We start from the raw sequence: 16,142 nt of genomic DNA, 5'->3' as shown, positions 1-16,142 counted from the left end.
CTGTAAATGCATGTTTCCGCCGCAAAGTAGCGTCGAGTAGCTGGTAGCCAATGTCCAGAATGGTTCGGAGTGCAAAGGGTTAAAAAATAAGAAATGAAGGGTCTCTTCCCAGAGAAGCAAATGTGATTTGCATTTTTTAGTACGAACACCAACAGAGACTCTAATGCTATGAAATATTTATGTTCACAGTGTTTGTGAACACTGTGAGCTTTCAGAAGTCATAGAAAGCGTTTTTATTATCCCCTCCCTGCAAAATTTTGGATTTTATCAGGGATGCCAGCCATACACTCAGAATATTTAAACATTAATCTGTAACCAGCTTGTGATTAAGTATTGGCAAGAGTGACATAAGGATGTAGGTCCCATGAATATTCTATGCCAGAGAGAGCCTTGTGCTCTTTTGTAAAATAAACTGGATATTTGTTACAACAATAAATTGACTGTATATTTATAGATTTTTGAGCCCGGTAATGAATTAGAAGTATGATGATGCCTTTATTTTATTCTTCTCTCTCTTTTTAAATTTCATTTATTTTCTATAACTCTTTCAAGCCTCTAGAATTCTAGGGGCCAAGTAAGCAAAACGTAATGAGTGAAAAATTATACAACCATCAAAGGTTTTTTCTCAACCTTTCTTGGCTTCTGAACTCCATTCACAGGCAGAAAGTTTAAAAAATTATTCTTATCAATTAGTGATATATATTGTATAATACATATAATGTTTTATAATATTAATATATATTAGATTCTATTACATAAAATCCTTAATTGGCATTTATTAAAGATTGTCTTATAGAGTACATTATAATCCCTCATAATATTTCTAATTTAATGACTGTTTTTAGCTTTTGGAAATTTAACAAGTAAACTAACTGATTTCTTTTCAATTAATTATATTAGAAAAACATGATTTATTTAAAAAAAATTGAAATTTATATTTTTGGGGGGGATTTGCTTTTCAATGTTCATAAAATGTATGGCACCCGATACTTGGGATTCTTTTAAGAAAATCAACTCAATCATAGTGATTAAACCCCTCCTCCAATCCCCCCACTCCAATTACATGCTAAGAAACATCAGATTTCTGCTTGCAAATAATATTTTGGAGAGTGGATAAATAAATGAAAGCCAAATTGGATATAGAAGCCACAAGTGCTGTTTTTTAATATTGACTTTGATATTTTAGAAACATCTGGATGTGTACTGTATAAGAATTTTCTTCAGAAAAATGGAATTTTGTATTTGGTGGCAAGCATTAAGGCAAATTTGCATAATTATTATTTCCCGTACCTTGTGTTTTAACTTGGTTACTTTAGCTTCTTTAAATATAAAGTCTATTCTAGATAGCAATTACTTGATTGAAAGATCATTTTCCAAAAGCTCAGAAAGTCAACACTACCATAGCAGCTAGTTGGGAGTCATCTGATTAAAAACTGCTCCTATAAACCCACTTAAGATTTTTACTACCTACCAGGCATGGTCACTACACATGCCCTTCTGTTTTAAAAAGAATATAATTATTTTATCAGTTAAAAATTTTTATTGGGGTGATATTGGTTACTAAAGTTATGTAGGTTTCAAGTTACAATTCTATGATACATCACCTGTATATTGCATTGTTGGTTTACAGCCAAAGTCAAATCTCCTTCTGTCGTCATATATTTGAGACCCCCTTTACCCTTTACTACTCCCCACCTCTTTCCCTCTGGTAACCACCACCCTATTGTCTGTGTATGAGTTTTCATTTGTTCATTTGTTGTTTTCAGTTTTATATCCCATATGAGTGAAATCATATGGTTCTTGATTTTTTTTTATCTGACTTATCTTGCTTAGCACAATATTCTCAATATCCATCCATGTTGTCCCAAATTGGCAGTATTTCATATTTTATGTACTACATCTTCAGTCATCTGTCAAAGGACACTTTGGTTGTTTCCATGTCTTAGCTACTGTGAATAATACTGCAGTAAACATAGGGATACATATATTCTTATGAATAAATGTTTTCAAATTTTGGGGGGTAAATACCCAGAAGAGGGATTTCTGGGTCATAACCTTAATTTTTGGGGGATCCTCCATTGTGTTTTCCATAGTGGTTGTACCCATTTACATTCCCACCATCAGTGAATGGTGATTCCTCTTTCTTCACAACCTTTGCAATACTTGTTGTTACTTTGATAATAGCCATCTAACAGGTGTGAGGTGGTATCTCATTGTAGTTTTGAGTTGCATTTTCCTAATAGCTAGTGAAGTTGAGCATCTTTTCATATACTGTTGGCTGTTTGTATGGACAAGTGTTGTTTCAGGTCCTATGCTCATTTTTTAAAAGTGGATTATTTTGTTGAATTGAAATATGCCATTACAAAAAATATGAGTTACCTGCCATTCCTACTTTCAGTGACTGGACCCTTTGAATGGGTTCACAAACTAAAATTTGAAAAATTTTGCATTAGTTGGTAAGTGCATGACTTAATAGGTAGACACTCGGGAGATGTTTTTGTCTGAGAAGAAAGATGAAAAATAGTAGAGCCTAGTTTTCATATATATTTTTATGAAGGTAAAGCCTATATTTCCTACTTTCTTTGTATTGTACTTATTGGGTAACATCGTATAGGCAAAGAAATCGAAGGAGACTGAAGATACACCGAGTGAATCACCCTTCCAGGATTTTGAGTACCCCAAGTACGACGACTACAGGGCCGAGGCTTTCCTGCACCAGCAGAAGAGGATGGAATGCTACAGCAAGGCCAAAGAGGCTTATCGGATGGGGAAGAAAAACGTCGCCACATTTTATGCTCAGCAGGTAGGGAGGAAAACTGGTCATTGTTTTTTTCTTTGTCATTTATGATGTCTGAATAATCTGGGAGCAGATAATACTTGTATTGGGATGAAATTAAGTTATTCTGGGGAATGTAGATTATATAAGTGGTATAAGGTATCTTGATATATATAAGAAATGTATGGTTCTGAGACCTTTCATCTCCTTTGAAATGCTCAGTTTCTGTGGTTGCTGTTGCATTTACAGCTTACATGAATTGCAGTTTATTCTGACAGTCCGTATTTTATTTTAGGTTAGATTCCCCCATTCAGTACCACTTCTAAACAGATACAAGTCTGGAGCAACAACAGCAGAATGTTAATATTGGCCATCTCAGGGTGGGATCACAGGGGCCTTGTGCTTTAAATCACATTAGAATTTTCAGTAATGTATCACTTTTATAATCAGAAAAAGGAAGTTACATTACTGTCTTTCAGAGAAATAAAATTTATACTGGGGCTCATTTGGCATAGTATTGCCTGATTTACCTTTCATTTTTGTGGTTCTATATGGCTTACTTTTTTGTGATTGAGCAGAAAAAAGCATCAAGCTGGTATAACCCTGTGAGCCCTAATAGTAAACCTTGAGGGATGGCTTCAGGGGTAATTACAAGGTTTTGAAAGGGATGAGACTCGGGATTATCAAAGGATAAACCAGTGGATTCCTTCTTGAGATGGATGGTGTTTAAGTTTCTGTTTTCTATGATTTTGGGATCAGAAAATATGTTTGAAATGATTTATTGATTTGAGAACTATCTTGTTAATACACTGAAATTTACCTAAATTTTGGTGCATTCTTACATATTAGCTCATTGCATTAAAAACAATTTTAGATGAGCTATTCCCTGTTTTGTTCTGCCTTTTATTTGGGCCACTGTTTGTTTCCTCATTGCCTACCAAGTAACAAGTATCACAAGTGTTTCCTGGTGCTATGTTTATAATTAAAGGGTAGTCTGCATGAGCAGAAGATGAGGGAAGCTAATCACCTTGCTGCGATAGAGATCTTTGAGAAAGTCAATGCCTCCCTGCTGCCACAGAACGTTTTAGACCTCCACGGACTGCACGTGGATGAAGCTATAGAACATTTGATGGCAGTTTTACAGCAGAAAACTGAAGGTAGGACTGTGAAAATGACAAATTTTCAATTCAAATATGTCTTTGCTCATATTGGTATAAATTACAAATTCAGGAGAGTCTGAATGTGCAAGCTGAGGATATATGTGCCACATTTATAGGCTCTTTCCTCAAGAGAAAGAATTGTCATGGGCATGGCCATTAACAGTTTCTTTTTTATTTCCCTGTTTCATTTATATTTGTATTTCTTTGATGTGTTTGTTAAAGGAAGGGCACAGTGTAATCTGGGAATCCTGAGACTTATAAGTGGGTCCTTTCAGAAATATTATACATCTTTGTTCGATAGACATTTATTAAAGCTAATAGGTATTTCTTACATGTCACTTGTTCAACTGATGTTTAATAAAATGCAGAAGTAAATAAGGTGATAGAATTTTTACAGAATTCTTACAAAAGGCAGGATTTCTGAGTGTTTGCGTTATGGTGGTTTTTTCTTTCTGCTTGCACTTTGTCTCTGCAGGTCAATACCTGCCTCTTATCTAAATTCTGCCTCTTCTCAGGGCTTCGGATGAGGATCTTTTTCATGTTCCTATTCAATATCATGCAATTCACATACATTAAAGTATCAGTTGGTGTAGATTCTTGTTTCTTTTTCATGATCAGATGGTAGCACTTAAAAAAATTCAATCTGTTTTAGTTACCCCAGACTTCAATACTAGATGTCATCTCCTTTCATCAATAGAATAGTATTTTTGAATTCTCAACTCGGCTTTTTCTTTATCTTCCTTTTTATTGTGAAGTCATAGAGTACCATGTCTCAGCTCTTACCTTGTGGCTCCATAGCCCTGCCTTGTCATTTATAGCTGCATTGTTTTGCTTAATTGATTTATATATATTTTAGAAAGCTTTACACTGTACTTTATACAGGTTTATCAGTTCAACACATATCACTGGTAATTAAATACTTGAAGAAATATGATTGATATAAAAGGTTGATACTTTGTGACTTTGTGAACTGTTCTACAATATTTCGCCTAATTTTAATATCCATTGATAATCCTTGGCTAAATGAGTTATTATATTGGTGGTTGCCTATGGTGTTTTTAGGGAGGGTGGAAAAGGAGAGAAGGAGGGAAGGAAGGAGAGAGAGAGAGAGAAACATCAATGTGCCCTTGACCAGGAATTGAGCCAAGCTGCCCAGGGCTGCTAATGGTGTTTTATAATTTGTGTCCATTCTATGTTTATTAGCAGATGTTCTTTGATGAAGGACAGGATTCCACTCCTCCAGTTGTGTGTGTTTTTTTTTAAAATAGAAAATTGGACATTTTAGAGAAAATCTAGAAAACAATAATAATAAAGATCAGAAAAGAAAATTTAAGAGCATTTTAAATATATTATCTGGAGAAAAGAAAGACTGTCATGTAAGCAGTAATATAAGAGAATATTGTGTCTAGAGGATGAATAAATCATTTACTCAATAAATTTGATTATTTTCTATATTCTAGGCATCAAGGATAAAGCAGTGAAAATGAAACACAGTCTCTGTCTATGGAGTTTGCCATCTACTAGGGTAGATGATAATGGACAAATAGTTACATAAATAATTAGCATTGTGATAAGAAAGTATAGGTTGCCATGTTTCATTTAGCATAACTTCCCAAAACTCTACGTAATCTGTTCCTCGCCTGCCTCTCCTTTTCTGTATGTTTATCTATACTGTCATTTCTTGACCCATAGACTAAGTTAGGCTCCCCATTAATAGCCTCTCATAGTATTCCTGTGTATCACAATATTTGTAAAAAAGCTTATTGTATAATTATTAAATATCTTTCTGGCCTAGAATTGAGTCAGTGATTATTATTGACTCATCATTTGTATATAGAGCCTTTTCAATATTCAAAAAACCTTTTGAATAAATGACTGAATAAAGGGTAGGTATTCCTCATTTTGTAGATGAGGAAACTGATTTTAAAAGTTTATAATAAGTGCTGATAAGAACGTAGAGAATTGTAACCCTCATATATTGCTAGTGGGAATGTTAAATGGTGCAACCACTATGGAAAAGGTTGGCATTCCTCCAAAGGTTAAACATAGAGTTACCATATGTCCCAGCAGTTCTGCTCTTAGAGAATTGAAAACAATCCATTCACACAAAAATTTGTACATGGATGTTCATAATAGCCAAAAAGTAAAAACAACCCAAATATCCATCAACTAATGAATGGGCAAACAAATGTGTAATATCCATGCAGTGGAATACTATTCAGCCATAAAAAGGAATGAAGTACTGATACATGCTACAAAATGGATGAACCTTGTAAACATTATGCTGTATGAAAGAAGCTAGATACAAAAGGCTACATATTTATATGATTTCCATTTAGATGAAATTTCCAGAACAGGCAAATCCACAGAAGCAATAAGTACATTAGTGATTGCTAGAAAGGAGGAATAGGACTGGAAAGGGCATAAAAGGGAGTGACTGCTAACAGCAATAGAATTTCTTTTTGAGAAGATGGAATATTCTGGAATTAGATGGTGTTGATGGGTTACACAACATTGGAATATACTAAAAACCACTGATTTGTACATTTTAACATTGAAAATTTTATATTATGTGAATTTTATAGCCATACAAAAATTACAAGAAAAAAGGAGTTAAATAACTTGTATAAACTGATAGATACTTGGTCAGACCCAAGATACGAACCCTTTCTGGAAGCCAAGGCCCGTTTTGCTGCCTCCTGTGGTGACCTGTAGTTACTGCAGTTACCACCAGGTGGTGGTATTGTTGAATAGAAACATGTCCAGGGGAAAATCTGTGGCTCTGCCCTGAATTGCTTTGTCATAAAAGACAAAATTAGGGATGAAAAAAAAAAAAAGAGAGATATCTGTCCTTCTGTCTTTATGATTGAAATATACACCACCACCACCCATGAAGTATTTTTGCCCCCAAATAAACCAGAAACAAATAAAGCCTTTAGATCTCACAACTACTTCACAGGGACTTAGAGGGATCAGAGGAACGTGTTAAATGGCACCATGGAGATACAATCAGTGAAAGCCAGACTGGAAATCTAGGATAAATGATCCAATTTTTCCAACAAATTTCAAAGAAAAACACAAGGGGAGGGAGAACCTTTTTTTTTTTTTTTTAAATTTATTATTGATTTCAGAGAGGAAGAGAGAGGGAGAGAGATAGAAACATCAATGATGAAATTCCCAGAACATCATTGATCGGCTGCTTCCTGCACGCCCTCCAGTGAGGATCGAGCCTGCAACCCGAGCATGCGCCATGACTGGGAAGGAGCCGTGACCTCCTGGTTCATAAGTCTACACTCAACCACTGAGCCAAGCCAGTTGGGCAAGGGGAAAATTAAGGAACTATTTTTAATTTTTCAAGATACTGGTGACATTGGTTATATATTTTTTTAAGAGTCCTTTTTGAAATACATACTGAAATATTTACAATTGAAGTGATAAGAAATTTAGCATATGCTTAAAAAAGAGTTAGTTTTTTAAAAGGTGGTAAACAGCAGGAATAACCTGAAATTTGTGAACATATATCAGTACATTCATTTGTTCAACAAACATCCTTTGAACACTTACTTTATTTGAGGCATGTGATTTAACTAGACAATGTTTTCAGAGCAGTAAGTGAACTATTGAAAGGAGTGATGGTATAAATGACCGCCCTAACGGATGAGGGGAGCAGTAGTGAAGGAGTGGCGAGTGAATTATAGCAAGTTAAGTAGTGAAGGAGTGGTGAGAGTGAATTATAGTGAAGTGATGAAGGAGTGGTGAGAGTGAATTAGTTAAGAGATTTAAGGTTGTTTTTTTAATCCTCACTTGAGGATATTTTTCCATTGATTTTTAGATAGAGTGGAAGGGAGAAAAGAGAGGGGGGGGGGGGGGAGAGAGAGGGAGAGAGAGAGAGAGAGAGAGAGAGGGAGAGATGCCTCCCTCACGTGTTCTGAAGGGGGCCAGGGATTGGTCCAGCAATCAAGGTATGTGTCCTTGACCAGGAACTGAACCTGTGATCCTTTGGTCTCCTGGCCAAATCTTTAACCACTGAGAAAACCAGCCAGGGTGAGAGTCAAGTTTTTTTAAACCAAACTTTTATTTATAATATCACACCCATAAATAAAAATGCACAAATAATAATTGTGTAGCATAAAAACTTTTTACAAAGTGAATACCCTTGTACAGCCAGAACCCAGCAGAGTTGAATTTTGAATAAAATATTGCTTGAAGTATTGGATATACCAGTAGCTTAGAGCAGAAATGGAGATCCTAAGAAAATAAGGAATTAAAATGCAAGAGAAACATATCCTCTTAAAATTCCAGGCCAAATACTGCCCTGGAGACAGGAAACTTGAAAAACCATCTGCTTGTGGATCTGCTGGCGTCTTAGGGCAACTTGATGAGCAGAATATGGAATGTTCTTATTGTATGTATATGTATTTTATGCTAAAAGGGAGAACTTGTGCTATTTATAACTGAGGGACAAGTGTTTATTTAAATTCATTAAGCCAACTTTTATTATTAACAGGTTTTTAGAATTTTATTGCCTCTGTTATTGACTTTCAGGATTTATATATTTTATATATTTGATTTTCTCAAGGTCATTGCCAGAGTAGGAGTGGCAGTCTTTTAAGAGGCACAGGTTCACTCAATATTTAAAAATCACCTATTTGGAAGAAATTCTTAAGTTAATACTTACCTTTTAACAGAGTGCAGTCTATGTTATATTTAGTGGATTTGTTATAGCCATTCCTGAGGGGGATACTCTACAAAGTACTTGCTTTATATCCCTTTTTACTGATGAGGAAACAAGCACAGATAGGCTACGTAACTTGTCTGTGGTCATCACACTCAGTCACTTAGTGGCAGGGCAGCTAATTAGGCCAAAGCTGACCGGCTTCAGAGCATTTATCTAATAGGGTTTTTGTGAAGATTCTTAGTTAGTAAATATAAATCATTTAATGCAATGCCTGACTCCATGGGTGTAATAATTTTTAGGTATCATATTGTAATTACTGTTATTTCAGAGAGATATTTTGATAGCACAAGGAAATCTCCTTCCCCACAGGGGAAAATGTTTCACTCTAGTTTTTAGGCACACGAATTGCTATAAGGCTTCCATACTTCAACAGTGTAGATACAACTTACATTTAAAGATATCAGTTCTGGGCTTTTTAAAGTAATGAGTCTCTAAACCCCCATGAAAATAACTCCATATGTGTTTTGAGTAGTTCATGTTTGTTTTCTATTGAGAATGTAATTTAAATGAATTTGAACTATTCCCATTCCTTTTGTAACAGAATTTAAGCAGAATGGCGGCAAGCCCTACCTGTCTGTGATCACGGGGAGAGGCAATCACAGCCAGGGAGGAGTAGCTCGCATCAAACCAGCTGTCATTAAATACCTCACAAGCCATAGCTTCAGGTGAGCATAAATTGCTGTTACCGATAATTGACAATTGCCCATATCTATAGATAGTAAACACTAAGAGTGTGCTTAGAACGATATGTTAAAGTAGTTAACTAAATTTGACCTTCTGATTTTAGCTACAGTCATGCTTAAATTATGATTACCTGCTGGATTTATGGTGTCCAGTAAACCAGAAATGAAAGAAAAATGTGTTTGTTATTGAAGTAATCAGTCATCTGACAAAACTATTTCTATTATAAATTTAAAATCTAAAAGAAAGTAATAATATTTGTATTTCTTTGATAATGTATTATCCAAGATAATTAGGTTACACATATCATAGTTTAAGATTTGGAAGTAGATGTAAATCTGTGGATTTTGGAAGGAATTAGGAGCTTCTGCTGAAATATGTTTATAATTTGGATGTGTTTAAATATTAGCAGAAACACTGTAGTCACTGTGAATTTATACCTCTTTAATAAGTTAAATGCTATTAATGATCTTAGCTGACAAATATGAACTGTTCTTTTTTATTAAGTGATTATTATTCTGCAACAGAAAACAACAAGAAAAAAGAGAAGTCCAAGAATAAAGATCTGTTGATAGATAGATTCCCTGAGGATGTATTTCATTAAGTAGCCTTCTTTCCCTGCTACTAGTTTCAGTTAGTGTAGCATATTTTTTTTATGCCATGTAATAAATGTTGTTTGGCTGCATTATAGAAAATGGTAGTATTCTGAGCATGAAAACAGATGACATTATAGTTACTTTTACAAAAGGAATACTTAGACCAGAACATTATCACGTTGGGATTAATGATCTATTTCAGAGACTAGTGTTTTTTTTTTATTTAAAATTTCACACAGAGGGTGTTGAAACCATTTAATGGCCTGATGAATTAAACTTACCTATTAGATTTCTTCTTGTTACACAAGGCATAGAAATAATATAATGTAGGCAACATCTTATCCTTGATACAGCATGCTCTTCTTCATGAAGGTCAAATTCAGGCTTGAGAGTTTTGATAAATCTTAAATTGTAATAATTATTAAGTTAAGAGTAAACCCAAGCCTTAGGATTGTGTTTATTTTGACAACAAATTAAAAGGACCATAAGCATAGATACTGGTCCTGGATATTGAGAGTACTTTGATAGTAAATATATTTTGTATAGGCCTTTGGAATTGATTATAATACATATTTCTTACCTAGTTAGAAATTTTTATCTTTAAAATTACTCTTTTCTCATTTCTGCAGGTTCTCTGAAATTAAACCAGGGTGCTTGAAGGTCATGCTAAAGTAAAATAAACGTCCTTGACTTAGAAGTGTGAAGGTTTGTAGGTTAAAATTAGTTTTATTTGCAGTAATTTAGTCAATTTTACTATCAACATGTGTTTTATTAGAAATAATGTCCAGTTATAAAACAAAAATGTTATGATGTTTTTCAAAATTCAAGAGAAGTTTAATTTTTTATTGAATCATATGCCAAATATGCTAAAAATATTAGAGATAATTTTCTTAGATAAAATTATCAGATCCAGTTTTAAAGTTTGAAAGTGCACAGATTTTTTCTAAAAGAGAAATTATCTTTCTATTAATTGTTGTTTGATGTTTAGTGAAGACCTAATAGTATCTATGATAGTAATGAAAGAAAGGAGAACTGATAAAACACTTGAATGCTTTTTTATTTCAAAACAAAATTTTAAAAAATCTTTTTATTTTGCTATGTCCTATTGGAAGGAAGACATGCTGTTGTGCTTTCTTCTGCTTTGTATTTGTATATGATTTTGATCTTTTAACCTTCTGTTTCTTTTTTCTGCGTGTGGGCATTTCCAGGAGGAAAGTTGGGGTCTGAGATTATATTGCAGTTTTACACTTTCCAAAGGCAGAAAAAGTTGCAGAGAAGGAGAAGTGGTTAGATATCTACCAAATGTTGCCATCTTATAGAACTGCTTCTAGAACCGTCTGTGTAAGTGGTATTTAAGATAGTTCTAAAGACCTGTCTTTTATATTTGAGGCTTGTAATTTCTAGACTGCAGTAAGGTCAAAATTCTATTAACTTAAAAACAAATACAGAAAACAGTTTTGATGTAATTATAAAAAGAATCACTACAATTTAAAAGTTTTTAACTTTTATTTTTAAAAAGAGCCAACTTCGTGGAAGAAAACCTTCATTGGCTTCTCTTTTTTGGTCAGCTAAAAAGTCCTGTTAGTATGTTAAAGTATGTCGATTGAAATTTCCTTTATACAAGTTTAATGTGTTAAAGTTTAATTTTCCAGTATGAGACAGTGGTTTAAATAAATTTGACTTTGGATATGGAGAATACTTTCAACATATAATTTTAACAATTGTGTTGCTCTTTCATAAGCTTAAAAAATCATTTGGATCAGGAATTATAGGATTGAGCTGTTACTGAAAGAACCCTGAATTACAGAATGGTTTCCTAAAATAACAGACATTTTAATGAAAATAGAACTCAAAAACACACTTTTATATATTATGAAAGCATGCTTTTAAAAGAAGAGCTGTGTTGTTGAATTTATTTCCACAAAAGTAAAAATATGTTTATTATTTAGAAATGGTTAGTGACTGATAATTGAAGTATTCATATTCTATGTTTGTAATAATTTGTTAAAAAAAGAAAAAATGCCAACAGTTTAGCATATGTTCTTAGTAATGTCTAGAAGAGTTGTACACATTAGAAATAAAACAGTTCATTTCAACTACTTATAAAATTACAATTGTTAATGATATAAAGTATCTTTATGTATAAATTAATATGATGTAAGAAATGTGACTAACAATACTAAAACCTAGAGTTACTCGAGTGTGCAGCTGCATATTTTGTGTTTTTATATTTCCTCACCCAGTTGAAAAATTGCTTTTGAGCACTCAGCTAAACTTATTTTAATAATATAATTATGATTAATGTGGGAGCAGTCAAAAAGAACAAGAGGTGAGGTGTTTTGTGGCAAAAACCAAATGAAAACAGCTTTGTTTTATGTTGTATCAACTCTAATGTTGTACTTTATTTTGCTAAACCTAGGGTATTTCTCCTTAATTATCATTCATAAATATATAGGCACATTTTAAGCATTGAATGTATTTTTGTAAAGCTGTTTAATCCTATACTGCTACCTACCCCACTATCTAGCATAGTTTAAACAACACATAATTATGAAAAACATTTTTATAATCGCTCCTTTTGCCCATTTCTAAATCCTAGTATGGGGATTTTCAAAGTTTTTATGTGTTGGTATATTTGTGCTAGTACATTATTCATTAGGATGGCTCTTTGCAGAAGTACTAATATTTTAAAGTGCAGCACTTGTGTAGTGGAAGGTTTTAGTAACAGTTATATCTTTCAGTAGTCTCTTATCCCAGTATCTACCAGGGGGAAAAGAGACCAGTGTGGAAACCACAGGGAACGTGCAGTTGGACTGAGGGGACCCTTAACAGTATTTTAATCCATCCACTTCCTTCCTTGTTCCTGAGAAATGGAAGCATGTTGCTTTTTATTTATTAGCTGTTCGTATATTCCTATGTTATTTTCAGGTTGAGTTATTTTTCCAACTTATTAGTGTTTTCATATTATTTGTAATTCTATGGCCTTTAAATACAGGACATATTATCTAGTAGAATTCCTGACATATTTTAAAGTGTCTTGTGTATTATAACACATTTGAGAAGAAAAGCCAAACAATTCTGTTGGATTGTTTCCAGTCCTTTATTTTTGTTCTGTTTCTTTGAAAATTCAAGTGTTTTGTATGCATAGAAAAAGGACACACAAGTTTGGTCTGAACTGGAAATTGGAAAGTTTGAAACTCAGGAAATTGCTCTGACAATGTCTTAACTGCTCTCAATTTAAGAACATGACAAATTGCGTAAAAAAAAATACAAAAATAATGTTCGCTGTTGTTTTCCAAGTGCTTTTTCTAAGTGCTTTTCCATTGTGCAATGAGATGAAGTTTGATCATTTTTTCTGTGCAGTGATTAAATAGTGTTTATTTTAAATTACATGTAAAAGAAACAAATTTAAATGTTTGTGTGGCCAAAAAAAAAAGTAAGTAAAGTTTATGTAGAACGTTTGTTAATGGTGCTTATTTTTGAAATGTAATTCAAGTTTACAGTGTTACTTAATGCTTCTTTAGAGAATTTAATAGAAAAACAAGGCTAGACTACATCTACATCCTGAAGAGCCTTTTAGAACTTCACATTGTATGATGAGAAATTTTATGATTTTCCATAAAGTTGAGCAATTGACTTTTATGGTCCAAATAATGAACCTGTTATTAACACATGACTGAATTAACCGTGAAACTTCTCATTAAAGTACATCATTGCAGCTATCTGTTGGAGAACATATAATAAAAATTTCAGACAGTATATCAGAAATTAAATGTTTTTATTTGTACTATAAAGAAAATGTAATTTTGCTGTTAGCTCTACTTTTTTATTGAAAATGTTTTGTAACTTTGCTTTAAAAATTTCTTATGAAGCCATTTGCAAATTACATATTTAATTTAATAAAATACTTTAGAAAAGTCCGGTGTGAGGAAATCTTTTATTTGATATAGTAAAGTTAGTAGTTTAAATATTAAAAAAAACATATTTATTTAAGTCCTGACCGGTTTAGCTCAGTGGATAGAGCATCGGCCTGCAGACTGAAGGGCCCCAGGTTCGATTCCGGTCAAGGGCATGTACCTTGGTTGTGGGCACATCTCCAGTGGTGGGTGTGTAGGAGGCAGCTGATCGATGTTTCTCTCTCATCAGTGTTTCTATTCCTCTCTCTTCCTCTCTGTAAAAATCAATAAAATATATATTAAAAACACACAAAACATTTGGCCTTAGCTGGTTTGGCTCAGTGTGGACGGAAGGGTTCCAGGTTCAATTCCTGTCAAGGGCACATGCCAGAGTTGCAGGCTCTATTCTCAGTGGGGGGCATGCAGGAGGCAACCAATCAATGATGCTCTCTATCATTGATGTTTCTATCTCTCTCTCTCCCTCTCCTTTCTACTTTGAAATCAATAAAGACATATTTAAAAATCTTTTACTTTATTTTTTTTAATTCTTGACACTATTACAGATGTCTCCCACTCCTCCCTCACCCCTTAGCCACCTCTAGCCAACCCCTCTCCCCCTGCCATCATGCATACCTGTATAATCTCAAGGAAAAAGTGTCATAAAATTTTATTTCTATACCACAACTTTTATTCCAGTTTAAATTATTTTGCTATAGCAAATAATTTTGAACCAGATAAATGGATTAGCTAGATTTCTCTCTTCACACCTTTGACAGATGTCAAAATTAAGATTTGTTTCTTAAGGGAATCAAGTAATAACTTTAGTTAATATTAAAGACCTTTGAAATTTCACTCCTAAATAGAATAACTCACTCATTTAGCAACTTAAGAATATTTATTTTTTGAGTGTTTATTGAATACTTGTTACTGGGGATATAATGTGAGACAAGACAGAAAATCTGTCCACCAGTATCTCATAATTATTTCATCAACTCTTGTGTATAGTGATGTATACTGTGGAACACTTTCACATACATTATATTTTAAGACTCAAAAGAATTTTTTAATATAGATGTCTTACAAAGACTTAGAGAAGTTGATGGATTTGCTAGTTAGTGGCAGGGGTAAGACATGAACCTAGTATTGAGTAACTTCCGTCATAAGAGTAAGAATTTATATTTAGAGATAACATCCTATTATCCTCAACTAAAAGATAATCTGCCATTTATACATCTGCCTTCCTCCTTTATCCCAGAGAAGCTGCTATTACAGTTTTTTCCAATGCAAAGATAAAAATTCTCAATATAAAATTCGAGAGGTATAGAGTCTAGGACTGATTGGTGTGCTCTTGTACATGAAATTTTTTTTGGGATCTAAGATCGTTTTAGCTTACCACTCTACCATACTCAAGATATGGCCCTCATTTTTCTAAATCAGGATGGGTAGCTAGAGCTGTAACCATCACAGGCCTACATTTTATTGGAAGGACAAAGAAGAGAACAATGGGCAAGTGTTAGCAATCTTTTATAGAAGATTTTTGGAAGCTGTCATAGTCACATAGTTCATACCTAGCTGCAAGAGAGGCTGAGAAATTGTATTTATTTCATACTGCCATATGTTCAACTAAAATTTGGAATTCTCTTTGAGGAAAGAGAATGTATATTAGGGGGATGAATAGCAGTCTTTGCCACATTATTTTTTTAAAAAATATATTTTTATTGATTTCAGAGGAAGGGAGAGGGGGAGAGAGAGATAGAAACATCAATGATGAAAGATAATCATTAATGGGCTTCCTCCTGCATGCCAAATTCTGCTTGTTAGAAGCAAGTCACCAAGTTCAGTCCACATTCAAGAATAGGGAAATTATATACTTACCTGGCAGGGGAGATACCATGATCACGAAGAATAGGGAAATTAGCTCTACCTTTTAAAGGAAAGAGGGTCAAAGGATTTGTGGACGTATTTTAAAACCACCATTTCTGTGATGTGCCAGGCTCCATTAGATACTTTGCAAAATATACCTAATACGATCTCTATAATTGCATGAGATAGATTATTGGCCTATCCAATAGGTATTCTTTCTTATTATCACAACTTTTTGTTCAGTATCTGGTTGCATTTTGCTCAGGGAAGATTGACCCTCTCTAGCCCAGAGGGTGAATTTGTGATTGGTTAAAAAGGCATTCTGGCAGTTCCATTTCCCTTTGCCAGTGATTAAAGGGTAGACATATGATCAAGCCAAAGGGACTTCAGTAGAATTCTACTAGGAAGGTTCTAGGAAAGGTTTTTCTCCCT

The 16,142-nt window shown here is 33.7% G+C and overlaps 1 protein-coding gene across 1 annotated transcript in view; it reads left to right on the top strand.

Moving 5' to 3' along the window:
* N4BP2 (NEDD4 binding protein 2) overlaps positions 1-16,142 on the top strand; it is a 101,676-nt gene that overhangs the window by 57,955 nt on the left and 27,579 nt on the right. Inside the window, exons 15-18 of the mRNA XM_070397712.1 lie at positions 2,615-2,803; positions 3,765-3,933; positions 9,216-9,339; positions 10,581-10,656. Of these exons, the coding sequence (XP_070253813.1) occupies positions 2,615-2,803; positions 3,765-3,933; positions 9,216-9,339; positions 10,581-10,626 (528 nt within the window). The 3' untranslated portion in view covers positions 10,627-10,656. The remainder of the gene's footprint in view (positions 1-2,614; positions 2,804-3,764; positions 3,934-9,215; positions 9,340-10,580; positions 10,657-16,142) is intronic.

Source organism: Myotis yumanensis, unplaced genomic scaffold (genome assembly GCF_028538775.1).
Source record: "Myotis yumanensis isolate MYYU_CA2020_CCGP unplaced genomic scaffold, mMyoYum1.0.hap1 SCAF_1, whole genome shotgun sequence".
NCBI lineage: Eukaryota > Metazoa > Chordata > Mammalia > Chiroptera > Vespertilionidae > Myotis > Myotis yumanensis.
This window is presented reverse-complemented; position numbering and strand designations above follow the sequence as displayed.